The sequence below is a fragment of the Gallus gallus genome, chromosome 3 (genome assembly GCF_016699485.2).
Source record: "Gallus gallus isolate bGalGal1 chromosome 3, bGalGal1.mat.broiler.GRCg7b, whole genome shotgun sequence".
Lineage (NCBI taxonomy): Eukaryota > Metazoa > Chordata > Aves > Galliformes > Phasianidae > Gallus > Gallus gallus.
In genome coordinates, this window is record NC_052534.1 from 42,616,437 (window position 1) to 42,644,070 (window position 27,634).

General features: G+C 44.9%; 1 protein-coding gene across 4 annotated transcripts; it reads left to right on the top strand.

Moving 5' to 3' along the window:
- The first annotated feature begins 15,413 nt into the window (after window positions 1-15,413).
- TBXT (T-box transcription factor T) lies at window positions 15,414-23,453 on the top strand. 4 transcript variants are annotated; one of them, XR_005858069.2, is made up of 8 exons: window positions 15,414-15,695; window positions 15,782-16,046; window positions 16,196-16,330; window positions 16,996-17,057; window positions 17,151-17,212; window positions 18,126-18,231; window positions 19,858-19,990; window positions 21,399-21,418. XR_005858069.2 is itself a non-coding variant. In NM_204940.3 (8 exons), exons 1-8 carry the CDS (start codon window positions 15,496-15,498, stop codon window positions 21,664-21,666), a joined length of 1,302 nt encoding a protein of 433 aa, NP_990271.3. In that variant the 5' UTR covers window positions 15,414-15,495; the 3' UTR covers window positions 21,667-23,453. The 4 variants fall into 4 exon arrangements, 2 of the variants coding, with proteins under 2 accessions (NP_990271.3, XP_015139531.3); XR_005858070.2 differs by having other exon boundaries at window positions 19,861-19,990; NM_204940.3 differs by having other exon boundaries at window positions 18,126-18,302; window positions 21,399-23,453.
- Window positions 23,454-27,634: the final 4,181 nt, after the last annotated feature.

Consider the following 27,634-nt stretch of genomic DNA (forward strand, 5'->3'; position numbering starts at 1 on the left):
ATGAGTGGGCTGTCTGAGAGTCTCTCAATAACCGGTTATAGAAATAAACAGATCACAGATCCGCGTAGCAGAGATGACACTCAGTAGTATGAGAAAACAGAACTCTTGCAAAGGAAGAGAACATTTAAATCAAAAAAGGTCAGCAGAGAAAAAATACAACACAAAACTCCTTACAGATGGATCACAAACAGTATTTTAAAGTAGAAATGTTCACTGAGAGCAAGGAGTTCTGAGAAAACCAGAAAGTTTATGAACATTTATGATAGAGAAGGAAATATGTATATCCAAAAATTTTATGTAGATTAAAAGCCCCCAAATTTTATATAAAAGTGTGTTGATTTCCTTGCTCTTTAGAACATAAAATGGACTGTCAAATTTGTTTTCCTGTCAGCTGGAAATTGGAAGGCAAAATTTTGCAGGTACTCTTTATCCCTGATGACAGATTGGCCAACTCCACTCAGTTAAACGTGGATGAAGTCAAAGTGCCAGCAACTTTGCCCCTCCCAGCCCTTCAAACTGTTGGAAGAGAAGCCCTACAACAGGCATTACAAGGCAGAGTGTTTATTAATGGTACTGCTAAGTGAGTCAGCCTGTGGAGCATATTTACCACACTGCAACCACACAGAAGTTTTAAGGCTTAGACACTTCGGTTACCAATAGGGCCAGGTATGCATAAGTAAGTGCAATGTAAACTTTATTACAGAAAAAGCAACCTGGAGAATAAGCTCATTTCTTCCAGAAATAGCTGCTAGCTTTGTCTGTCTTGTACAGAACACAACCAGCATATCTTAAACCAGCCAGCAAAATGGTAAATGTTTGAAAGGCAAAGCAAGAGATAACACCTAACAAAACAACAAAAAATGGGACTGGCCGGTGCACTTTGTGAGAGTATGGTTATTGTGATAACTTATAGTAAGAATATTCTTGGAAGTGATGGGCAGTCCTCCCTTTTGAGCTCACTTTTTGAGCCGTCAATGTTAGTCAATACATTGATGAGTTGAATACAATTTTGTAACTGAACGTTGAGATTTTAATCCCATTCACACCAAGATAAGCATGATTATTTTCCAACTATCAGTTTCAGTGTTCCAAGTACATACAAAGAGCTGGAAAAAAAAAACTACCCACGTTGCAAAGAAAGTTTGCTATCCTTTACTCGTGGATTTTAAAAAGAAACCAGCAGTTTTAGTAAAACAAGGTGCCCTGCTTCTTTGTCTTATAGGCAACAAGCTGGGGGTTAAACTGCCATTTACAACAGACATGCAAGATTTCAAAAGAATTAGTAGAGACACATTTTGTTGAAGTCGCCTAAAATCAAGAACAAAGGTTGTAAGATTTTAAAATGGTATATTTCTGCACTTAACTGCTAATAAAAGTGGCTACTAATTGTTAGGCCCATGAGTTATATGAGAGGGACCATTAACATGTTGTGTTGTTTTTGAAGTATCTGTCTGCATTAACATAGGGCATTGTAGTGCAGATTACATTGAAATGCTGACTGCTCTGTGGTAGTATTGCTAGGAGAAAAGCATTCAATCCTGCAGTAAAGGATTGAGCTGATTTAGAAAAGATAATATTTTTGATATTACACGTGGTCTTCTTGACTACTGAAGTTATGTACTTATTTCCCACCAACATCAGGTACTTTTGTTTTCCACAGGAAGTTTTTACCCAAAACAAAGCAGCTAGAATTATAAACAGCACAAGAGCTTTGACGTTAAAGCCATCTTCTTCCTGATAAATCTCTCGCCCCTTAGGAGAGCTGGAGTAGGAAACATCACAGATTTAAGCTTCAGATTCATAGAAAGCTCAGAGTGCTGTGGGTGAGGCCAGTTTTCTTTGCAGCGCTCAGCCCTGCCTAAGGTAAACCAGTACTTCTGAGCTGCTAAAACCCATAAATTTAGAACATGGCAAGGTCAATACAATGTGATAGCTGTACCCTTGCCACACTAGATTTTTACCTTTATGTTTTCAGAGCTAATCAATCCCCTCCATGTGTTTACATTTGTCCCTTTGTGGGTGCAGACAAAGTGGGTATGAGCAACGTATTTTTCCTACAATGCTACCTTCTTCTCTCCTTCCCTTTGTTCTCTCCACTAAACAAAGACACTTCTCCCACCCGGCTTCCCCTCCTCTCCTGGCAGTGGCTCTCCTTTCCGCTCCTTTCCCCCCCACATCACCGTGACCCCTTCCCCCACTACTGCCCCTCTCCTCCCAGTGCTGCCTTCCCACCTCCCTCACCAGCAGGCCCCGCTCTTGGTTCCCACGGCCCTCTGGAGCTGCATGGCCGCAGTCAAGCTCTTTTTTTCCTCCTTCTCGTGGGGAAATCTTGGAGTATTTGAGGTCCCACTCATAGCAGAGTAGACAAAATGACAGAGAAAAGAAGAAGCCTTCACCATGCTGTCATTAAACGCAACTGTATTTTCTTCCAGAGGGACATACAAAAGTCCAGGAAAGGCTCCACGAAACTTTCATGCAATTATGCTAAATTGTTGCTTCAGCCATTTGTGAAAAATGAAGGACTTTCCTTCCTAACACGCCTAACAGTGTTTTTAGAAGCATATTTATGCCCGTGAGGGAAAGTGTAGTTAAACCAAAAATCAGTTTTTGTCGTACCTCTTGAAGTTTTCAGAAATCCTTTATGTGTAGAAATAGTAAGAGCCTTTTCAAATCAGTGGACAAACTTCCTTTTAGCAAGGAACTAGCTGCCAGGGTACAGAGAGGCCTCATGTACATGGTACTGACCTGCTGCTGTGGTGGTGGTCTGCATAAAAGGGGTACAGCCTCTTGGATGGGAGAGAATGAATGAACGGCTATAGTTTTCCCAGCTTTGTAAGGATAATAAAAGTAGTCCAGATTTCTCATCAAAATCATGAAAATCTCTCGTAGCCACCATATTAAGACGAGAGGAATAACTGCCAGAAGTAATCTGAGCAACAAAGAACGATGTTTAAAGTGATATGTCTCTCCTACCTATTCACTTCCTTTAATATGTTTACAATTGCAAACAAAGCACCTTTCTACTCAAATTCTCCCAACAGTTTTAAGCTTCAGTCTGCCTCTAGTTTATGCTGAGATCATCAGTGTGTGATTTATCCTGGCGTGAATGGGATGAGCAGCAGCCACGCCATCCAGCAGTCTGCTATGGTCCCTTGGGTTGCCGGGCAATGCTGAGGAAGCTGAAGGTGCCTACGCATTCATTATCTCCAATATCAGAGATCAAAAGAGTCAAGCGTTGCTCTGTAGCACATAAATGACTTTATAGAAGAATTCTTGCGCTTCCTTAGGAACCTACAAAAACTGGCAGACACCAGTAGGCACTAAAAACATTTCTCTAAAACCTCACTTCTGCTGCCTGTTTGCATACCTCTCTGGGACAGAGCAGAAATTTGCTGGTGTTTCCACCTGAATCCTCCTCCCACGCATTGAAAACAATGAAATTCTACTTGAATTAGGTCAACAAGAGAGGCAATATAAAGGGGCCCTAAGGATTCAGTCTTTTAATCACAACTGTGACAAAATGCTGTCATCCTTCCCAGCAGTTCTCAAGCAATTTACAGTACAGCAATGTAAGAGGAGGAAACCTTCCTTTGTGAGGAGACCTAACTAGATAACCGGAGCTCTCTGAATTTGCAATAATAAACAAATTCTAGTGGTCACCAGTTTCTCTGTCATCCTGAAGCCATTTGGGAACTACATTCTGACCATGACATTGCATCTCACGTTATTTGGAAACCAAAGTCGGTGCAGACTTTTGATACGGAGGCATTTCAATAGAACTGTGTGAATGCACACCAGCAGCCCCATCAGTCTTCAATAGGAGCTTAAGGATTCTTACTGTAGGAGCAATCTAAAATCACTTGCTCTGGCTGATATGCGGCTTGGACTGCTCCCCTGAAGGAGTTTCCGTGCTGAATTTAAGACAGAAAATAAATTGCAGGGCAGCTTTTCCTGCGGAGGTACTTCAGGAGAAAGGAGTTCCTTTCCTCAGATCTAGCAGATGTCTTGGAATATTAGAAAAGAAATATGGAATTAGGAACTTGGGAAAGAAAAATTTGGAGAGAACTTCCCAAAGCAAAAAAGACCTAAAGAAGAGGGTTTTTGTTGATGTTGTTGTTCTTTTAAGTCATTGTTGGTCTGATTTCATGTTAAACAACAGTACAAACATAAGATTTTGTGGGACCGCCAGTTCACATATTTATCTGCATATAACGAAAGGTAATTTACAATGCAGGGAGAAGGCAGGTGATGTAAAGGCCAAGAAAATACCTCATGGATTAATGCTGTCTTCAAGAGATTGTGATGTTCTGAACTTATATGCTGGTATATCAGTAAATGCCAAAGCAAAATCATTGTTTCTAAACATGAAACAAAACATTTGAGACATTCCTAACCTCTTATAAGCACCAAAAAGAAACTCTACATGTGTGAGTCTGACTTCTGAAATATTACAATCCTTAGAACTCTCATAGGTTGTATCTGCTCCCTCTCAAGTCAATAACTGCTTTGTCATTATAACTCTTCAAACCTTGGACATTTAAATATTAGCATCCTTCCTTTAAGATGATTAAACAACTGGAAATTCGGAGGCCTTTTTGTACGGTAATTGTCTATCACAGCGCTGCTGACAAGAAAGGATTCTTACAGCAGCCATCCAGCAGGCACCTTATTTACATTCCCACTACTTCTGAACATAAATGTGCAATTTACCTCATCACTGGATGCAGCCATTCCACAGAGAGCTTCTGACAACATTTAAAAACCAAAGGGAACCCGTACACACTTTGCTGCACTTTTGGGGAATACTTTCTCTCTTTGTTTGACAGAGCTTCCCAAAAGAGTGATGTATAACTACAGTCCACATACATTCTACAAGCACATTGCAGAGACGCTGTCGGATGTGGGAAGGCTCAAAACTTTTGCTGAAACAGTGAGAAAATGAGACTCTAGGGAGGCAAAGGGTTTAGGCAAAGCAGGTGCGATTGTAGAGTCTAAGCATTTTCAGTATTAGGAGGGCCTTGGGTACTTAAGAGATCAGCTAGGGCAGGTAACTGCCTTAGTCACAGACAGGTCACCTTTCTGTGTTTGGATGTGCTCCAGCTGCTGGTCACTTCTCTGCACAGAGGTTGGGATTGTCTCCCTGAAGGGACCTGCAGTGCTACCCAGTCGTGGGAGTGTTACAACAGCTAGGTGTTAACTTTTCAGCTGATGTCTGTTGGTGAGATACAGCTGTGTGCCTCCATGCTGAAGGTCTGGGAAAATCTGAGTACACAGTGAACATCATCATAGTTTACAAAAACAAGAAAGTGATTTACTGTACTGCAGCTTATGTAGACCTGGGCGATTCTGTTAACTGAGGAGTTGTGGCATATGTGAGCTATTGCTATATGTGCTCACAATTTATATATATTTTTACACACAAAATGTGTAGTTGGAGCATATGTATGACTTGATTTTCAGTAAGGGGATTTTTAAACCTGGCTGCTAAACGCTGTTAGGGCAACAATTGTTACATTCAATTTTTGATGCTATCAAAGACAAAAATATACTCTCCTTACAAATGTAATACCATATTCTGAACTTGTACAAGAATATATTTACCTTCTAAATAGTGTCATCCATGTTCTCAGGACACCCTGCCTGACAGCAAACCTCATTACTCCAAATTTCACTTTGTTCATGGTGTCATTTGAAAGAAGAAGTGCAACTTACAAGCATCAACAGGCAAGAAATAAGATGAGGTGTTTACAACTCTTGCAGGCTATTTCTCTCTTCTAAAATGTGTCAGTTAAGGCAAATATTTACCAGCTGTAAGCCAGTGATTAAAAATCAAGGTTGGAAAGTAAAAAAGGTAATGCCACAGTGCAAAGCACTGGGTATGGTATGTCAGTGCATCTGGATTTGTCAGATTCACTTCTGTTGTGTTCCTGTGGAAATGACTCAGAAATGGTAAGTGCTATAGTCATCGTTCCCAGTGAATCTGCAAGGAGGGAAAAGACTTACTGAAAAGCTAAGGTGGTTATGTATTTGTTTTTTTTTTTTTTCTTTCTCTTTTGTTGTTTTTAAAAATGATAGCATACACACCAATTTGCAGTTGGATGGAAAATTGTAGTGAGTCTGTAATTTAAATCTGAAAATTACAGCGTGTCAAGTTGTAGAATGTTGCTTGGTTTAACTGACTGATGCTCAGCACAGCCTCTTCAGTGAAAACGAAGCCTTGGCAGAAGAGTAGTACTTAATATTAGTGTGCTTCTTTTCTTAGACTAACAAAGTGTGAGAACAAAGCCAGTCAGGGGAACAGCTGGAAGGAAAAGAACTCATTTCAGGCTGCTGCATGGCAGTCCTTCAGCTGGCCGGGGCAACAGACTCAGTCTCAATGGTTTAACTGAAGGTCAACTGCTTGTGACAATAGTAGAAACCCGAAGTCCATCTTAAGTAAAGACAACTCAAAAATTCAAATGTTCTTTTTCATTATATGCATAGCTATAGCAAAAAACAATTCTTTTTAATCCAGACATCTTTGACAAGAGAAAAACTCCTAAATGACAGCAGCTGTTCTTGACTTAAGGCTCTTGAGCCATCTACTCTCATATTTCTTTTCAGTGAAAGAATCTCCAAAAAATAATTCTGTATCTTCCTGTTACTTTTTTCTTCTCTCTTTATGGGTGGTTAATGGGAAAACACAGAATTACTGCAAAAGTAAAATTCCTTGTTAAATGTGATTAGTGGACTTTACAGAGTTGTAAGTCAACGTCCCTTTCCAGAAGAGCGTCTTCCTGTTGTCTTGCCTCTCTAGGCAAGACTCTGTCAGTTCTCTATGAAAAGTGCAGCTTTAGAACCTCCGTTTAGAACCTTTGTAAGAACCTCGGTTTCTTACAAAGTCTCTTAGAGCTGAGACTTTGTAGAGTGAAGAAGGCCTTTCTCCTCCTGAGGTATCCTCAGGTTTGTCCTTTTGAAGGAGGCTTTCTCCAAGTTCACTGCAGCTGGAGGAAGGAATTCCTCCAGTGCTACACACAAAGCTCTTCAGGCACACATGAAAGGGACAATGCTGATAGGATTTCTACTTTGAAGCCTGGTTAGACAAACATAGAAATAGAAGTAATTAGAAACCGTAGGGATTTAGCATCAACGTTTCTCAATTGAGGCATCCCAAATATATCTGTTGGAAACACTCTGGGGATGTTTCAAATCTGCTGGGGGTCACTGTTTTCCCCTGATCCTTTCCTAAGCCATTGGCAGTATTAGAAAACTGCAGTTTTGTTAGGCTCTGCGATCAGACTGTGTAAAGTTAAATCCAAGTTTGAGCTTCTATGCTGACCTGCATTTCACACACAGAATAAAGAGGAAAGAATCAGAAGGGAGTTGAAAAGGGGAAGATTGTGTAGATGTCCATAACCATTGGTAGGGAAACAAACTGTTGTATTGCATGAGTTCAATGTTATTGAATTTTGGTATATAACTTAGAAGTGGTGTGGGACCTTATAAGAGCGCAAAGCTACTCCTGTTGATTAATAAAACCATCCTTGCTGATCAGTTTTCAGTTGCCTGTATACTCGAGAAATCTGTAGGTAAGAGAGAGACAATCTGATATAAATAGGAGCTGAGTAGTGTACAATCCCAGCAGATGATAATGTGCAGTTCTCATAAGAGTCAGGTTAAAATTTTTTCATCTCTAATGTTATATACTGTGACATGGAAAAGATTTTACCCTGTTTCCATTCTTCAGATGGCTTTTATAAGCCAGTGTGCATCATAAAGCCCAGAGAAGACGTGCCGCTACCTCTCGTGACAGCTGGTTTCTTCTAGGGAGAAATATTTATAAGGCTTCCTGGGGCAAAGCTTCCTGCTAGAAGGCAGAGCTGCATGCATCTATCTCATTGTTTTCTTCCGTCTTCTTGGCTTTGGTTTTTTTTTTCTTTTTTTGTTTGTTTTGTAGTGCTTAAGCTAAAAAGGAAAAAAAAAAAAAAACAGAAATCAAATGTTTGTGGCTAAATTTAAGCATGTGAATCCAGTTTAATAACTTAATCTCTGCAATTGCTTTTTGCTTGGTATGATTGAGGGTAATAGAGTTAGCTGGGTGAGTACAGCTGAGACTATCCATACTTCTCTGTGTCTAAGGCCTGGTAGGAAATGGAGGCTGGAGGGGCTGAAGTATCCCAGTTTTCAAAACATTTTTGGCTTTCGTAGTACCTGTGTGTACTTAGCATCAGTAATGAAGGGGTAACTCATCTGGGTGCTTAACTTAAGGCGTCTGAGCTGGTTTGGTCCTTGCGTGTGGGTATAAATGAGGAGAAGGTGGGGATGTGTACCTGGTCAGATGTGACAGCATGGAGAGAGAGAGCAGATTTCCTGTGTGTTTGAAGATACCTCTAGGAGGGATAGGATGAAAGTTATGCAGAGTAAAATGTGTGCAGCATATGAAGAAAAAATAGTTTGTGAGTGAGAAATGTTTGCCTATATGAGTGTTTCCTAAGACTAGTAAAGGAAATTTCAGCATTTGTGGACATTTGGAGGGGATCTGTATAAAAGGAGGCCTTTGCCAAACCCTGTAGAGAAATGTTTTTTGTCTCTGTTTGACACTGTCTATGGATATTTGTTTGAAACATGGTGATTTTGCTTGAAAATACATAGAGCAGCCAAAAGCTTCTAGCTCGTCGTGCCTCCCTGAGAGATCAGCTTCCATAAAACCGAGTTCCTTTAAAGAAGGTGCCATACTGTCAGGACATCTGTCTCAAGAAAGGGAAGGAAGCACTGAAGGAGGAGGATTGCTGTTCATTAATTGCATCATATTGAGCTTGCAGGCAGACAAGTACTTGAGACAGCCAAAAGGTGGAGATTTTTAGGTTCATCCCCCAGCTTTTCTTTTCCTCCCCCTTCCCAATAGAAGCGCTTTGCCAAAACCTTGCTGTGGCAGCACCAGGGCTTTTAAAGAAGAGTCGGAACCGAAGAAAGAATTTCAGGAACTTGATTAATTTCAGTCCTGTCTTTTCTGAAGGCTTGAGAATTCAATGTTGTGTACAGCAAGAATAATGATATGAGCGTGCTAGACTGCTGTGAAGAACAACACTGACTGACTATCAAAAATTACCAGTTTGTACTTGCTCAGGAGGTTATTGCTGAAAGATTTTATACAATTAGATTCCTAACCATAAAAAAGGAGGGTAGGCCTGATTCTTCTTCTTCTTTTAGCTATCTGAGGGAAGTAGTCTGTGGTTCTGTCATTAACTTTTAAAATATGTGATTGACCTTCTTTAATTACCTTACGTGCATAGGAGAATGTAAGAGCTCTTGGAAGAGAGAAGAAGCTCCCTCAGGTCCCAGGGAGTAAAAAGAAACAGCTGTCTCATTTAGATCCACTGCAATCCTAATCTGAGACTTTGCTGTTATGCTGTAGGAATCAGAGCTGAGCATAGGAAACTTAGTGCACAGTGTTTTCAAAATTGTGTCTCTACAATGTTTGGAAGCTGTTAACCACTGGTGTTTATGGTGAAAATATAGTGTAGATTTTCTAGACAAGGGAGCTGTATGTTTTCCTGGCAACCTGCAAGACTCAGAAATGCAGTGAGCATCTATGGACCTGAGCTAGATATAAACAGTAATTCAACAGAAATGAGCAATTCTGATTAGCAGAAAGAGAGAACCATTTGAAGTTCTACCTGCTTACAAAAAATACAACTGTAAGTCTTTGTGCTTTGGGGAAATAAGCGATTGACAGAACCACAACAGCAATGCCCTCTGGCTGGAGGCACTACAAAATAATCTGCATAATCAGGGGGTGAAGGGTCACATCTTCCTATGTAGCTGCCAGACAGGACACCAGACTACATAGCCACTGATCCTGGGTTGCAGCTGACATCTTCGTAGCAAGGGCAAGAAATATTTTCTGGCCCTGGGAAAGTGTCTGCCATGCACTGAATTCAAAGAGGGGCTGGGGTGTCTGTCATGTCTCCTAGGCATCCCTAGCACTGCCTCCTGCGGCACATGCACTGCTGGTTATTGCATGACGTGCTCCCGACACATTCATCATTTGCTGCTCATTCATCATCTCTGTTGTATCTGCATGGGGTACTGACAGCACGGACTGCTAGACAAAAAGATACCACTTAAGAAGTCTCTTTTTACTATGCAGAGTATTATTAGTTATTTATTTTTTTCAAGCAAATTGGAAGAGCAAAACAAGACAATGCCTGCAGAGTGCTGGGACCAGGTGGAGGTAAAATAGGCTTAGTAGAAGTGCAAGTGTTTGAAAAGAATTCAGATTAGATGCATCCTTGTTAGAGAACCAGACCATAATTGCTTTACCTGAGAACAAAGGTAATGAACTGTTGTTTTGACAGTAATTATTTCTTGTTACGCATTATTAGCTTCTCTGATACTTACTTTCATTACAAATGGTTCAAAAGAAAACAAGGATATTACCAAAGACAATTGCTATGGAATGTTCTCACTATGAAGAGAGAAGCTCACCAAAGGAGAGATGCCTCAGTTGAGATGGAGGGCCTGTCTCACAGTCAGCTCTCATGGCTCCCAGTCTCTTGTGCTGTAGATTAAATCAAACATCTTCTCCCAGATCATGTCATCAGGTGGCTTAAGGCAGAAAGAGAAGTGATCAAGACCCATTTAATCTTTGCTAAATTCAAGATGGAGAACTGTAGCTTCCTAGCATTTCTATTTGTTGGAGCTTAATGAGTACATTTAATACAGAAAGGTTGAACGTTTTGAAACATTTTATACTCTTCTTCATGAAGCAGAGAAGCACGGTCTGCTCTGGATGTCCCAGAAGCTTCTCTCTGGTTTAGTTCTGCCTGACAAGAAGAAGTTGGCGTTGCCCATTGTCTCCCTGGGAAGACCAACAGGAGCTTAAACAATTTCTCTTTTCTCTGCATTTCTGCTTATTCATTTAGACTTTGGTCAGATTTAGAATCATTGGCACCACGGTCCAATTTTTCTGCTCCATGCAATTCTTCTACCTTGTATTTTCCTCTTAGCAGACCTGTCAAGGATGGCACACAACATGAATGCCAAACACGTAACAGAAAAGAAGATTCACAGGAAAGCATGGTGGTGACTTTATCAGTTTGAGTGATTTTCACTCTCTTAAAAATGCTGATGAAAAAAATACACATATCAACTGTGGAAAAGTCCTCGGTGGTGAAGCAAGTGTAGGTAAAGTTAGGGGTTGGACAGGTAGAGTAGAGCACATCTTGGAAAGAAAGAAGTTAGGTGAGTTCAGAGCAGGGTAAGAGTAGGGACAGTGGAGGGGCCTAAAAGATGGATCAGGTGATGTACAAGAGTCCTACCTGTGAGTCCAAATAATATCCATGCTGAGTTAAGTTCCAGTCCTTTCCTATGAGCCAACTTTATCAACACAACGAAAAACCTAATACAGTTAACCACCACTGCTGGTATCAGTCAGAGAGTATTAAATGAAGTAAAGAAAAAGAAACAACCGTTGTGTGTCAGATAGCTTCCTTGCTGCTTTTAAGAGTAGCTACAACCCCAATGAAACAGAGTATTCAATTCCAGTAAACTCTCATAGAAATCTGTCCAAGTGTTTTTATTTGGTACAGACAGAGGGGCTACCTAGCAAGAAGCTGGGAAGTAATCTTGACAGTAAAGTACTCCTAAGAGGCTGCAAGCCCTCATGCAGCATTCGAGGCAAATGCTATTTGCAAAGTACTGGACAATTAAGATGCAGTCGCAAGTTTCCAGCTGAATAGGAAAAACCTGAGCCTTGTTTATGAACAGTGTTTGCCGTGCATGTGGAGCAACGATGGAGGGTGGACGAAAAGTTTTTAAACTGAAGGGGGAAAAAAAAAGGAAAAGAAGTTGATTTGTTTTTTAAATACTGTCATTACAAATTAAGACTTGTGTATTTTCCTTCCTTCCTTCCTTCCTTCCTTCCTTCCTTCCTTCCTTCCTTCCTTCCTTCCTTCCTTCCTTCCTTCCTTCCTTCCTTCCTTCCTTCCTTCCTTCCTTCCTTCCTTCCTTCCTTCCTTCCTTCCTTCCTTCCTTCCTTCCTTCCTTCCTTCCTTCCTTCCTTCCTTCCTTCCTTCCTTCCTTCCTCCCTTCCTCCCTTCCTCCCTTCCTCCCTTCCTCCCTCCCTCCCTCCCTCCCTCCCTCCCTCCTTCCCTCCTTCCTTCTCTCCTTCCTTCCCTGAGAAGCACCCAGTTTGTCTTCAGCGTCATGGTAATCTCCATGAAGTGCTCAGAGGCAGAAGGAGAAACTGTGGCTGCCCTACTGCCCTTAGGTCTGCTATTGGTATTAAAGCAATTCAAAAAAACTACGGCCCATTTGATTCTTAGCACTGCATTCTGTGATGAAGAGAAATAGTGCTCAGGGCAAAGATGAATATCAATTAAACTATGTTGCTTTGGTTACTAGTAACGATATCAGAAAATCTCAGGACTGCTGCATGTAAGATGAATGTTAACTTTTTAGCTTAGCTTGGCACACAAGAAATGTTCACTTCAGTGTACTTTGGAAACTATGTGTGTTGGAGTTTAGAAAACAAGTTTACAGCAGGGTCTTTCCATGGGACTCCTGCAAGGCTGTCCACAACAAGGCCACTACTTTGTGCCTCCAGACTCCTATGGGCTCTGAAGCAGAACACGTGTTCAGTGGTCTTTGTTTCTAGGTTGTTCTGCCAGGATAGAGCAGTAAACAGTATCTCTTACTCTGCTACTCCGTCTCTTCGCAGCCCCCCGCGGTCAGCTCTATCTGCAATCAGTCAATATCTTTTTCAAGCAATGCTCTGCTAAGGGAGGTGGGTGGCACTGACTGCTTGCTCCTGCTCAGGATTCCTTGGTGTAAGCATCTCTAGTGTTGTAGAGTTAGGGCAGTATGGTCAGGTTGTGGTTGGACTTGATGATGTTTAAGGTCTTCTCCGAGCCAAGCAATTCTATGATTCTCTGAAGATGCTGAAAAGAATATTCCATCTAAAAATTATGAGTTTGGATCAAAAGTAATCTGCACTCAAGTCTGCCGGTGTCATCCATTTTTAGCCAGACTCTCCCTTAAGGGCTTTCCTGTGAGCTTCAGCTTCTTGTGTTGTTTTTCCCCGGTTGGTGCGCTGAAGCCATTGGAAGTTTGATCATTGACTTTCATGAAGGAAGCCTCAGGATCTGAGCGTTTGAGCTGGGGAGGGTACTTAGCGGTACTCAAGCAAAGATCTGACCGAGTCAACGGGAGTTTTGCCACCTTCGGAAAATGCAGGACGGCACTCTGCCTTTGCACTGCCCTCCCGCATGCTACAGGGTGACAGCAAAACAAACTGAAACCAACGTGTTGTGCTCCCTTCGGCCTGCTTGAAAAGAAAATGCTTTTCAACAGTACAACTCTGGGAGAAAAACAGCTCTTAAATATTGAAAAACCCTTCAAAAATAGAGAATGTGAAACAATTATTCCAGAGGTTCGACGCTCACGTTACGTGAATTTAGAATGGGTAAAAAATGCTGTGTTTTCACATAGTGTCATTTCCCCTTTAGGTATAAGCCAGAATGATGGGGTTACAAAAGGGTAAGTTATCATAAAGAGCTCCTACAGAACAAACTTTAGGAATTCTGTTGATTCAGCTTTGCACATACGCCAGAATGAAATGGAATTAGGAAGCTTTGCATGCAAACGGCATTGCCACCACTAATTGGTAATTGCAAGAAGACAGCCCTCCCTGGCATCCAGGCCAAAGCAATGGACAGATGAAGAAAAACTTCCACCTCCGTTACGTAGATACCACGTGAAACCTATTCGTTTTTCATCCACGCACTTTTCTTAGTGAATGAAGAGGACTGGCCATACGGCCTGATCTTTTGGGCGGTCCCGTGTGGAGCCAGGAGTTGGACTCGACGGCCCCTGTGGGACCGGGAACAACCGGTGTCCGTATGAAATACGGCAGCGCCCGGCGGTGCTCCCGCTCCACCGCGAGCGAAGGGGCAGCGGGCAGCGGGCAGCCGGGGGCGGCGCTGGGCTGGGCAGCCCGGGGGCTGCTCTCGCCCTGCGAGAAAGAACGTATCGCTATAAAGGGGCAATCTTTGCAACTGTTTCTTGGCTGTAAACTGTCATGCACGGCAGCTCGCGGTGAAAAGGCTCTGGGAGCGGGGAGTTTTCTCTCCTAAGAGCCACCGGAGTGCAATTAAGGTCAGAAAGGAGGAGAAGGAAATAAAATAACGGCATCAGGAATGCAAGCTGAAGGGTAACTTTTTTTTTTTTTCCTTTTCTTATTTTTTTTTTCCCCCGCTGCAAACATTATGTCTAGCTTCACAAAACTTGTTCACGGTCATTTCGACATCTAAAGCTAACCCGGCTGCTTTTGGGTCGGCAACTTCATTTGAGCGCCCGCTTTGCCGCGGCTGAGCGGCACGGCCGCTTGTTGCGTTGTAAGTAAACGCGGGACCGTCTCCGACTGAAGGCGGCTCCGCTCCCGGGCGCTGAGCCGAGCGCTCGGCTCACGGTAGGAGTCACCGCAGCGCGGCTGCCGCGGGAACGTCGTTGCCGGTGCGCACCGCCTGCGTGGGGGATAGGCCGGCCTGCAGCGCTCGTTTGGAAGAGCCGCCGTCGCGTTTCTAAGGGCAGCTCCCCCACATACACAAAGTGCGGGTGGACTTCGCTCCCTCTTCATTTGCGGGACCGTTCCTTTCCCACCGAATCGGCCCCGTCGCCTCCGATGCCGGTGGGTTCCGCCGCTGTCGGCCCTGCGGCGCTCGATGCCGGGCACGGAGTCGGGACGGGGCGCGGGTAGCGGAGCTACGGCACCGTCCCGGGACGTCCCCCAACGCCGGCAGCGACGGAGCTCGGCGACGGCAGAGCGGGTGCGCGTGTTTATGAACGGAGCCCCGGTTTCTCCGCGCGCCGTTTCCCCCCCTCTCCTTCGCTGCCGTTTAAGTCACTTTGTTGTTTTTCAAGGAGCGCCCATTGAACGATTTCCTGCTCGTTGTCACCTCTCGCCCTCTGCCCAGAGATGCTCGCAGAGGGCAATAAACCGCCTCCCTCCCTCGCACCGCCGCGGCCCCGAGGATGCCCATCCCGGGAGCACCCTCGGCCCCTCCCCGCGCCGAGCTCCGCCCGCACGGGGCCGGGCGCTACGGCCGGACGCGGGCGGCGGGAGCGGGGCGCAGCCGGGGCCGCGATGGGCCATTTCCTCCGCGGCGCGGCGGCCGGGCCCGGCGCTTTGATGGAGGTGCCAACATGTGGGGATTTGCATCAAACAGCCGCGCTGCGTCCCGCGGGCGGCAATTCGCGGCGCGCCCCCCCGCGGGCCGCGCTCTGATATGGCCGCGGGGAGCCAATCGGCGACCCGGGCGGGCACATCAAAGCGGCGCTCCGCCAATCGGCGGCGGCTCCCCGCGGGCGCGGTGATGTCACGGGGGGGCGTTTATGGCGGGGTATAACGGCGGCCCCGGCCGGAGGCAGCGGGCGAGGGGCCGCCGAGCTCGGGCGGAGGCAGCCGGGCCCCGCCGGCGGCGCTCGGGGAGGGGGGGGGGGGCTTCGGGGGCGGCCATGGGCTCCCCGGAGGACGCGGGCAAGGCGCCGGCGTACCGAGTGGACCACCTGCTGAGCGCGGTGGAGAGCGAGCTGCAGGCGGGCAGCGAGAAGGGAGACCCGACGGAGCGCGAGCTGCGCGTGGCGCTGGAGGACGGCGAGCTGTGGCTGCGCTTCAAGGAGCTCACCAACGAGATGATCGTCACCAAGAACGGCAGGTAGCGGCCGGGCGGTGGGACGGAGGGCCGGGGGACGGGAAGCGGGGACCGGGATCGGGCCCTCGCGCCACTGTGTCACCCCGCAGGAGGATGTTCCCGGTGCTGAAGGTGAGCGTGTCGGGGCTGGACCCCAACGCCATGTACTCCTTCCTGCTGGACTTCGTGGCGGCCGACGGGCACCGCTGGAAGTACGTCAACGGCGAGTGGGTGCCGGGCGGCAAGCCGGAGCCGCAGGCGCCCAGCTGCGTCTACATCCACCCCGACTCGCCCAACTTCGGCGCCCACTGGATGAAGGCGCCCGTCTCCTTCAGCAAGGTCAAGCTCACCAACAAGCTCAACGGCGGCGGGCAGGTAGGTTGGCCCGCGTAGGTTCGTAGAATCGCTGAGGTCGGGAAAGACCACTGAGATCACCTGGTCCAACCGTCAGCCCAGGAGCGGGCCGTGGAGGCACTGGGCCCGCACGCGGTCCCCGCTCACCTGCCGTGTCCCTTTGCTCTCAGATCATGCTCAACTCCCTGCACAAGTACGAGCCCCGCATCCACATCGTGCGGGTGGGCGGCCCGCAGCGGATGATCACCAGCCATTCCTTCCCCGAGACCCAGTTCATCGCCGTGACGGCGTACCAGAACGAGGAGGTGTGTGTGGCGGGCGGAGGCCTCTGGCGCTCGCGGCCTTCCAGGTGGCAAAGTGCACGTTACCCAGCAAAGCGATGGGCCTCGTGCCGCAGCTTTCGCTTCTCTCTGTGCTCAATGTGAAGCTAAATGTCTTATTGTGCGTGCCTTGGGTTTGCGCAAGTTCTGATCCCTGTCCCACTGCGTATGCAAAGTAGTTGTAGTAGATTATTTGGGACAAACCAACGTGGTATGAAACAGAGTTGCAGTTTTCGATTGCATTGTAAAATAGCCAGCCATGCCGTTCTCCAAACCGGCCTTGATGTTAGCCAAAAGGCACGTCTGTATGTCATGAATCTATAAACTGCCCATCTTTTTGAGATTTACTGATGCCCATTCTGCTCTGTCCTGAAACTTACACCTTTTTCCAACCCTGTAGCGTGCTATTTTTCTTAACTGTTTCCTTATTTGATAGATAAATGTGGGCACTTTGGTCACATAGATTTGAGGTGGTGGGACCAATTCCTAGCCCACTGCTAACGCTTTGGACGTTAGATGCTGTTAGGTTGGTGTACGTGGGTCTAATCTTATTTCTTCAAAAACCTATGACTCCCCTGACTTCACTGGAGAGTCCTCACTCAAGTCTTTGATTTCTGTGTGATAATTAAGATGTCTGTTGTTGGTTTTAGATCACAGCTTTAAAAATTAAATACAACCCATTTGCGAAGGCATTTCTTGACGCAAAGGAAAGGTGAGAGCTCTTAACTCAGTTCTGAAGTGTACGGATATATTGTGTAGGTTTGTGAAAACATATCCTTAACTTTTGGCATGTTTTCCTTTATAGAAATGATCACAAAGACATGATGGAGGAAGCGGGAGACAACCAGCAGTCTGGATACTCGCAGTGTATGTTTCCTTTCATTTTTCTCTGTGAATATACTTCTGAATTCTTCTATGAAGCAAAACTTTGAGAGCAGTGTTTGCTGGTTGGCGCGCTAGTTTGCAAGGAGATAACATCACTACTCTTCAAATTTGCTCTCTGTGCAGTCTTATGGCTGTCTAAACATTATGATACGTGATGGTGTGGTAAAGGCGGCAGTATTATCTTAAGCATTCTCTAACAGGATCTTGCATTGACCATCTTTTCCATCAAGACAGCCAAGGACAGCAGTATTCATGTAGATATGGAAATCAATACTTAAGTCAAAATACAGCAGAAACTTGGTGGAATTGTACTTCTGTAATACAATTAGGGGCACTTGCTTGAAAAGTTCTTAGATGAGTAAAAAGCAGTAGTGTTTCAACAATCTGTGTTTAAAGGGTTATTGCCAAAATTTACCTGTGGCCTATAAAAGGAGGAGTTCAGCCACAGTAGGAATTACTCTGTTTTAGCAAAGAGGCTTTGCTAAGTGAGAGTTCTTAGCATTTTGAGAAACCTCAGATCTTAGCTATACACTGAGACCCCCAAAAGAGCAATTTACGACTGACAATTATGCTGTTACTGAGCACATCCTTCCCACCTAAGGGAGAGTTTTACCATTTCAGTGTTTCCTTACTTTACTGTGGTTGTAATTAAATGGGAATTTTAACAAACGTTAACTTGATGCATGGCTTTTTCTATGCTGTTTTTCGATTTTTTCCTTCATAAGACCATTTGAGAAGTTGTAAAATTTCAGACTTCTCAGCTGTATTGCAGCTTGTTCTCCTTTCATGAGCGTGCGTTTGCTTTTGGATCAGTTACTTACCTTGTCACCATGCTGTTCTTTCAGTGTCCGGTTGCATTTCATACTCACGGTAGATAACTCTTGCTCTCTCACAGTAGGTAGTTGGCTTATTCCCGGGACTGGGGCTCTGTGCCCACCTGCCAATCCTCACTCTCAGTTTGGAGCACCCCTGTCTCTCTCCCCTGCTCACAGCTGTGAAAGGTACTCACCGCTGAGGAATCACCGTTCTGCCCCCTACCCCAATCCCTACACCCATAGAAACAACTCACCAAGTAAGTTGTACTTTGCAGCTGTGTGAAGATGGGATGTGAGCTTTGAGCAGTGTGCATCTAGACTGATGCTGCAGAAATCGCGGTTGCTCTCTAGTTCAGTTTTGTCAGAGGGAAGGGGGGTAGCCTTGCAAAGAAGGAGTGACAATGAGTATGCGTTTCCACAGTCTTTGCAGTGGAAAAAATGAGGTTGTATAGAACGGTTGGCCCCTAATTTGCTCGACTGTGTTGTACTGGTTTTGCTATGTATTCCTGAATTACCATGACTGATGAGGTTAAACTTACTTTAAATTTGAAAGTGAGGATTTTATTTGTTAGTTTTAGGAGACGTGATGAAATGAAGTCATTTATGTCCAGTTCTGGTAATGGGATTACTTGCTGTTAACACGTTTATGCAAATAATTGAGGGCCTGGTCCTATCAGTTTTATTTACCTATTGCTGTGGTTTATATGAATGCGTTAAGGTTGTCCTCAAAAAGTGTGTCACAACTGGATATATCACATTAACAATGTGGAGCTGACTGAATTGCAGAGCTGTTTATCAGTGGTGCTCAGAAACAGCCAAGGAGCTTAAGGCTTAGTGCCTTAAAGCCGAGGTGCATAAGGAACAGAAGTTGAGGTCATTTTTAATAACGATTTTTTTCCCCTTACTCTGGCAAAGGCTCAGTGACAGCTTTTGCCTATGCTGAAGGTTTCCATCTAGAAAGGTGCTTAATATTTTGAATTGTGTATTAATACGTAGCCTTCTATATGCTGCCTGGTCAAACATATGTGTAGCTTTGTAGGTCATTTTAAATAGGAAAACCAGCTTTCCTTTGGCTTTCCTTACACCTGGACATTATGGGCAAGTTTGGTGACCTGGCATAAATTGAAAGAACAAAACACTTCCCAGGTTTTCAGCAAGAAACCATTTTTTTTTTTCTTCCCTTTGCCAGCTAGCAATGCAACTTCTTTCTAGCTCTGTGTGGATGTATATGGTCCCCTTTATAGCTTTTAAATGGCTTTTCTGTGTTGGATGGCCAGTTTTGGTCACCTGCTCTGTGGTCTAAGCCACAGTCCAATCACTCTCCGTGATGCCTAAAGCAAACTTCAGAGTCTGTGCTGGCATTCACTGTTCAGAACTATAATATGTGATTCAAAGTGCATATTATCCAAGGCTGCCAGACTGTTATTGCCAGTGATGGCGATAAAGAAGGTGCCTTGGAGGAGAGATGGGGATAGTGTGAGTAAGGAGCCTTTCCGTTCTAAGAGTAAGGAAGCATGATCTGAATGAGCAGATGGTTTGAAGACAGTGGTTTTTTGCGTGTGTCTGTAGATCCTTCACAGAAGTAGGACTTTGCAGTTATAAGCTAAGCAATCAGCAATGCCAGTGAAACTGTAAGCTTGACACAACTGGTAGATGACTTTGTACTTCTATATGGGTGGGTTCACTTTTTAATTACTACTTTTTTGCAAGCCAATAGTGGGAGAGAGTTTTAAAGTGATCCATTATATTTGAATAAAAGATAAGTTATTTGTTCTGATTCTAGTGCATTGAAGTGATCGCTTGTTTTCTCAGCAGCTTACACTGATAACTCCTCTGCCTGCCTTCCCATGCTCCAGTCCCATGACAATTGGTCCTCCCTGGGAGTTCCCACACACACGACTATGCTGCCCATGAGCCACAGCACTGGCACGGCTACCAGCTCCAGGTAGGAATTCATCCCTCAGCAGCACTACTGAGAGAAGGTTGAAAAAGGAGGCAGAGTCTCACCGTCAAATTGAAAAATCCTTATGGGCACATGCCAAATCACCAGCTGTAGGAGGGGCTCCATGAAAGAACTTTGCACAAAGAGAGCAGATTGATGAAACAGATACAAGTTAGTTTTAATGCTTTGGAAATGTAAATGGATACTTATTACAGCAATGTTTTATAGATCAAAAATCGTTTAGACATCCATTGAATCTGAGGATGTTCTTTTAAGTTTCATCTCATATTGCTTTTAAACAAAGTAGAGTTTAAAAATTTCTTTTTGATCTGTCTCATTTTAGTCAGTCACTGTTTTCCCATTCAGCTCCACAAACCGTTGTTCTGTTACAAAGGGGTCAGCAAACTGCAGCATGGAGAAGGAGGAAGTGGTTGGGGGAGTAATTAATTATTTAGGTGTTGTTCAATAAGCCAGCACAGCATCAAATCATACTGTCAATAGACTGTATAAGGGCATCCTTTCTCCTCTTTGTACTTAGTTTTCTTAAGGCTTCAGCCCTTTAGCAACTTGGTCATCTTGAAGGTTTTTTTTCAACCTAAATGGTTCTGTGATTCTATTCCATGATTTAGTTACCCTCGGTCTCATGGAGCTGAGCTTGAAAATTCAAAGGAATGCAGCTGAGGTGGTAAAATCTCTGCTGTTAACCACAGAAGGTTGATGTTTGGGCATCTTTTTTGGCAGCTCGTATCTACCACTGAGTTTGTGGAAAACATCCTTCTCTGAGCCATGCACACTGGCACTTAGCTGTTAGAGTACGTACTACTAACCAGTATAAGATTGCTGCCTTACTGAACAGAAGTTTTGGCCCTGAACGTGTGTTTATCAAGAAAATAGATACTCCTGACATGTCTTTCCGTGTCTGACCCCCAGAATACATACTTGGAAAGTTGTAAAGTCCACTGAGTTTCAGTTGCTGAACTAAGAGTTGTCCAGTAAATAAAATCTGGAGAACTGGAACTGTGGGACCTTGAGGAAGGCGCTTCTACCATCTCTTTTGTCTAAGCCTCTGTAAAATAACAATAATAATTCTACTTTACTTTTTTTAAACTGCTTGGGATCTCTAAATAGAAAGTGCTGTGTAGTGTTGCCCCATGTTGAGTTGTTCCCATGGAGTTTCACTGAACCAGCTTGTTTTGCTTAATTCATACACGTGTTTGCACATATATATACATCTGAGTGTGTTTGTGTACATATCTGCGAGGGGAGAGAGGGAGACAGTAGGCTGTAGAGTGCTGACAAGGACTAGAAGGACAAGTGAAGCTGGACTGGGGCTGCGTGGTAAACTGAGCACCTGCCAAAAGAGCCTGCGGTTGCTAATAACCTGTCGTATTTGTCGCTCTCCTTCCTCCAGTCAGTACCCGAACTTATGGTCCGTGAGTAACAGCACCATCACCCCAGCACCTCAGTCAAGCGGGATGTCCAACGGCCTGAGCTCCCAGTTCCTGCGTGGCTCTCCGGTGCACTACACCACTCTCCCACATCCCGTCACTGCCACCACCTCCACATCCCCACTGTACGATGGAGGAGCACCTGCAGACCTTCCTGACAGCCAGTACGATGCCTCTGCACACACTCGGTTGGCATCCATGTGGACGCCCATCACCCCACCTTCCATGTAAACTCAGACCTCTACTTTAGAACAGACTTTTTTAGCTACTGAATTACTTTAAATGCTTAATCCTCAAGGAAGAGAATAAGGAGACGTGAAGGAAATTATAGATAAAGCATCTGCACTGCTTTGCGTAGAGCATCCAAGTTATGTCTCTGACAGTGAACAGACCATCATTAACTTCATGCAGAGTTTACAAATCTGGTGAGCGTGCAATTCTGAGAGCAGACTGACTGCTTTTCATCTTTTTTGTTTTCTAGCTTGATAGGTCTAATTTTTAAGATTTTGACTTAGATTCCAAATTTCTCAGTGTTCTGATATATTTGGACCTGAAGTTTGGCATCTGGACAACTTTCTTGAGTAAGTTACTCCTGATTGGTTTTCTTTTTTTTTTTTTTAAATGGCAAACCTAGGAATAGCCATATTAGACTGTTATTAACCACCTAGGTAGAAGCATTCTGAATTCTGCACAAGTGTAGCTGAGGATGGAAGTTTTTGGAAGATCATGTGCACTAATGCGTATTTGTCTCACAGATACGTTGCGTTCTTAACTGTATGCTTGTTTCCTTGCTGCTGAATTACTGTTGAGACAATCTGCAAGAACTGTTTTCCTCCTAATAAATTACAGTATTATCATTTGGTCTAAATTGTTTTACCCCAGAGATTCCTTTTCGAGGTAAGTTTTGCTGTTTGATCACATTCAGACCCCTGTCAGCTTTGCCAAACGTCTTTATTTCAAACAGCCGGTGTCTTAATGTGAAGTCCTCTCCAAAACCATTTCAACTCATTGAAAAACATCACGGTCTTTTATGATCTCTTGCTCAGGCCGTAAAGGGAGGGAATTCAATACCTGGAGAATCATTCTAATATATATATTTTTTTTCAATGTAATACTCTGTTGAATTGTATTTATTGTTTCTTAAGTTGCATCTTCGTTGTCTGCACATTAAGGTATGTAAATAATCTGTCAATCTGCAGTGTATTTCTTTAGACAATGACGTGTAGGATTTGTCACCCAGTGGCGCATTGAACAACATGGGTGTCAGTAGTTAAATTATTGTGAGGGGGAAAGCTATAGTCCCCGATAGCTGAAGGAAAACTGCAGGTATACTAAGCTTTAAAATACATTGCTTGACTTGCTGTGAAGGCCAGGTCTTGATGATACACTGATAATAAGTACGATGACTTAGATTTCTAACGCAGACTAACTCATTGGCTCAAAGGGTACCCTTGGGCTTGTCTGTTTCTCCCGCTACCTGGCAAGTTCATATCCTGAGGAAAATGGTTTGTTTTACATAAGCCATAGTGGATAACTTTTAAAACGAAGTGCCTAATGTACTGAAGCAAAAATTCTAAATCAGGGAATTCCTTAAATAACTCTTCATTGTGTGCGCATGAGCTATGGTGGCAGCTTTAAGCAGAAGAAGCAAATATTTGCCACCATGTCAGTCTCGTTGTAACCTTATGGGCAGGTCCCTGCACCCTGAAGGATTGTGTCAGGGTTTTTACCCTGCAGAATGATTTGTGTGCAACTGCGGGATGCGGTCTCCGAGGTGCTCCATCAAGAGATTGCACCAGCGGCAGATAGCTGTGCAACCCTGTTCTGTGTCAATAGTGTAAATATTGTTCTAAGCTCTCCTATTTTATTGTGAAAGGAAATTGTGTAAATGATGTAAGTGCATTATTATTTAGAATATTTTGTAGAAGATAGTGTTATTTCATTGTATTTTTTTTTACTTGTACTTGGGAAGTATAATTTAAATTGGAAAAAAAAAAGAGTAAAGATTCTTAAATAAACTCGATGCTTAATTTTCAGTTTTTGGGGGTGGATGGGAAAGCTGAAACGTGCACACCAAACCAAGCATACAGAACCCACAGTATGTCCAACTTCCACAGAGTGGTTTCACAAATGGTTCTGGTTGCACAGCGCAGCTTCTGGCTCTGGGCGAAGGACCGGGTTGTTCTTCACAGCCCAGTCAATGGGTCCCAATGGTCAAGGGGAGCTTAAGGAAATGTGGAGGTAAGCAGTTTAATAGAGACATTCATTGTTTGTTTGTTTCATCTGCTTCTCCCCTTTTTTTCCCTTCTTTGTTTCTTCCTTGATTTGGTAAAGCTGCGACTGAATGGTGGTTGGGGTTGGACTGCACTGAGTGTTGGTTGACAGTCAGTCATTGCAGGTGTCACCTCTTACACTGACTGACCAGGGTGGGAGCTTACACCCTGGAGGGCCTGCAAGGCACTCAGGATGCCCCATCATGTTGCCTCTGGCAGGCAGCCCACTGAGGTGCTCAGAGAAGGGCAGCCCCCAGCTCCTGCTCACAGCAAGGGCAGTGATGGTACAGGTCCTTTCAGAGACTGTCCTGAAATAACAACTGCCATCTACGCAGTCAAAAATAGTTTCTTCTTCTGTTGATTTAGCTGGTGCTTGTCAGCCCACCTACTTGTGAATAAGGACTGCCTGCTGTGGAACTACTGACCCATTTCTTGCCTTAACTTGGTGCCTTGGAGACGTCCCTAGCAGTGCTGACGAGCACTTAAGGCCAGCAGGAGCTCCCTGGTGCCTGGATGCATGTAATGCTAACTTAGGAGCTAGACTGCTTCTCATACCCCTCTGGTCCCTAAAAGAACTCAGTCCCTAGGTGCAAGAGGACTTTTCCCTGTGGTGAGCATTTGAGGTGACCCATGTACTTGTAAGGGAATGCCAAAGCTCTGCATGCTTTGGGTAGCAGTGGGGATCACTGTGTACGTGAGCATTGCATTTCTCCATGGGTGCAGCTGCAGCATGCAGCCCTACACTTGTCGTGGGTTGAGGGTTCCCAACTGAAGGCTGAGGGTCAGGGCATGCAGGGCTGCACATGATGTGGGTTTGAGGTCAGGCTGCACAACATGAGCGGTTCAGTGTGAAATGCAGATTGGGGTGTTTTTGGAAGTCCCATGAAAGTATTTTCTCAGGTTGTTGGCTTTATTGTTGTTTTTTTTTCTCTTTCAACAAGAGGTTCAAATGCAAAGGCAGATTTTTGCCCCAGTAATGCACTAAGGAGAATTCTGGACCACTGACAGCAGATTACCATTAAAATCAGCTAATTACCATTAAAGATTTCTGAGCATGAAGCGCAGCCACACACGCACGCAGTTCTTTTGTGAGCACAGCACTGTACATCTTCAGGCAGCTCAGCATTTGTATCAGACCAAGCTAACCTCATCTGCTTTTTTTAGGTGTGAGGTTTTGCTTCCTTTCCTTTGCTTTCAAATGAAAGAAACCCAAACCTTTCATGCCACTGAATGTAAGCTGTGTGCAGCTTCAAAGCAGCCTAAGCACTAAGACATCTCTTCACACCTGCTCTGCCACCTTCTCGTTCCAGGACTGTACGTTTTCTCTCACGGTGTTCCCTACAACCAGCAGCCATCCAGGGCAACCCAAATTCACCTTGCCACTGGTCAGATCCAAACTACAAGCTCTTCAGCCAGCACGAGAACCATGTGGATTTGGTGTGACTTCATCTTGATAGGTTTTCTCCACCATGGGCCTGCAGCAGCAATATTATGCCTGCTGGGGTGCTTCAGCTGCTTCTGGTGGAGAGAAGGTTGTGGTGCAGACACCCCCACTTTTCAAAACCCCAGAGAAGGCTCAGCTGGTGGGGCTCACTGTAGCCTGCCCAAGGGGAAACAGGGCTCTGCAGTTCCCCAGCCACTTCTGTTAGGAGGAAATTCTTTACTCAGAGGGCAGTGAGGCGCTCTGGCTGCCCAGAGAAGCTGTGGATGCCCCACCCCTGGAGGCACTCAAGGCCACGATGGATGGGGACCTGGGCAACCTGACCTGGTGCCACTGCAGAGGGTTGGGGCTAGCTGGGCTTTAAAGTCCCTTCCAACCCAAACCATTCTGTGATTCTGTAAAGTAATGCAAATTGCCCCTGTCCCTGCCAGCTCGGAGGTGTGCAGGTGCCTCTGTGCTTCAGCTGAGAGCAACGGCAAAGCGATGGGCCGAACAGGTTTCATTCTGTTTCCCCTGTCCTTAAGTCTCGTCTCTACCAAACTTCATAGTGACATTTCTGATGATGGATCTCACACAGTTTGTCACATGCAACTGCACCACTACCAGATGCGGCCTTGTTCAAGTAGCTCTTTACTGCCAACTCTTAAAGCACACCTCCTATACCTGCTGCTTGCTAAACGTCCTGTGCTGAGGAACAACTGTTTGCTGCTGGAGAATGTTTTGGGGTATAAAAATGCTGGAAGAGAAATAATGTGTTGAATCTGTAAGCTCAAATATGCTAACCTGCTTGATTTTCTTTTTATTTTTTAAATTTTAGAGGTGAATGTTCCCAAGGTCTAGTTTCTGTTAGCTTTCCTAGCCCCCACATCACATCTCCTCCTCCTTCCTGAGAGTAGCAGCAGGTTAATGGGTGCTTGTAGAAAGGAGCCCTGTAATATCCTTTATTTCTTTCCTGCTCTAATGGCACACCTGTTCTCCCCCTCTTGCCTTAGTGTATACAACCTGTAAAGACTAAAGCATGACAAAGGCTCTCACATTTCCCTTTGCTCCAGCTACAGAGCAGACCTTGAGCTCTTGGAGTGAAGTTCAGTGGCTTCTCCTCAGTATCAGCTCTGACCTGCGTTGTGCAGGTGACTATCGCAAGGTCGGGCAGTTGGTGCAGGCAGGTGAAGCTGCTTTTGGTGGACACAGGTGGGGCTCTAGGGGCAGGTGGAGCTGTGGTGGTGTGGGAGGCTGATTTGTTCCTGGAGAGAAGGAAATGCAGATATAGCTGGGTATGGATAGCAGTTGACTGTTTGTCCTTTATCTCAGGAACAGTCAGTCTGCAGCTTGCAGGTAGGTGTTGGGTAAATGTTGAGCTGTATTGTGGGACTGGGTGTGTTGGGAGGTGTGAGCTACTGTTGGCTGGGGAGGTCTCCATCACAGAGTTCTGCTGAGGTGGAACTGCTGCTTGGTCCTACCTCTGTGATGGAGTGGCTAAGGGGGCCACCCAGATAGGTCTGGGGATGTCCCAGGGCTCAGCTCCTTTGGAGGGCAACTTGTTTGAGGGGTGTCTTAGTGCTCACTGATGTTTTGAGGTAATGAACATTTCTGCCAAGAAGCTTATGGTCTGGGAAGGCAAAGCCTTTGTGAGCCTTGTTGGAGGCATCTATTATCTCTGGTCTGGAGAGAATGCATTTTGTCCTTCTTCTCCTGGTTAGAAAAGGGCTGCTGGAGCTATGAGAGCTGAGATGTTGTCTCTCCCTGAGGAGGCAGGGTCCAGGCAGTTGGGAGCTGGTATAATGGTTGGCTGATGCTTTACTCCCCCAGCACTGGGGAGGAAGGGGCACTCCAGGGCAGAGGGGTTGGCTAGTGGTGGGGGTCTGGAGGCTCTGCAGGCCTTCAGGAAGACAAGTTCGTCTGAGTATCAGAAAAATGGGCCTCTCCTAGTGGGAGACGCTTCCTTTAGGAGAAGCTACTACAGGCTGGTAAGTTGCCTTAGCTTAGACTTGATTTAGCGGCTCCTGTACTACCTTAGATGCTACCAGCTATCCTGTGTGACTGTTGGCTCCTTCTTGCAAAGGTTTGACTTGATGAGTTGTATTGTAGGCGCCCTCTTGAACACATACTGCTTCATTTGTGATGTATTTTGCCATCCTCTGTCTCAATGCAGCATTAGTAATTGTGAAACTTTAATCATTCTGAGATCTTCCCCTATGAAAACCTCTGTTCAGATACATGGGATGTAACATTGCGCCAGCACCCTGCTGTGTTCTCTACCTAAACTTGTGCCTGAGACATGTGGCCAATGTGAGACAGTTTTAACACTTGCAACCCAGGATAACTCTTTTCTTACTAATACGGGGATGGCTCAGATGAGTTTCCATCATCTGTTACTTCTTTGCCTAGATACACATTGACTCTGGTGGGTGGAAGGGAAGAGACAGAAATTTCCACTCGCCCCAACAATGGGATTTCATGCTTCATGTAGCCGCTTTTACTCTAC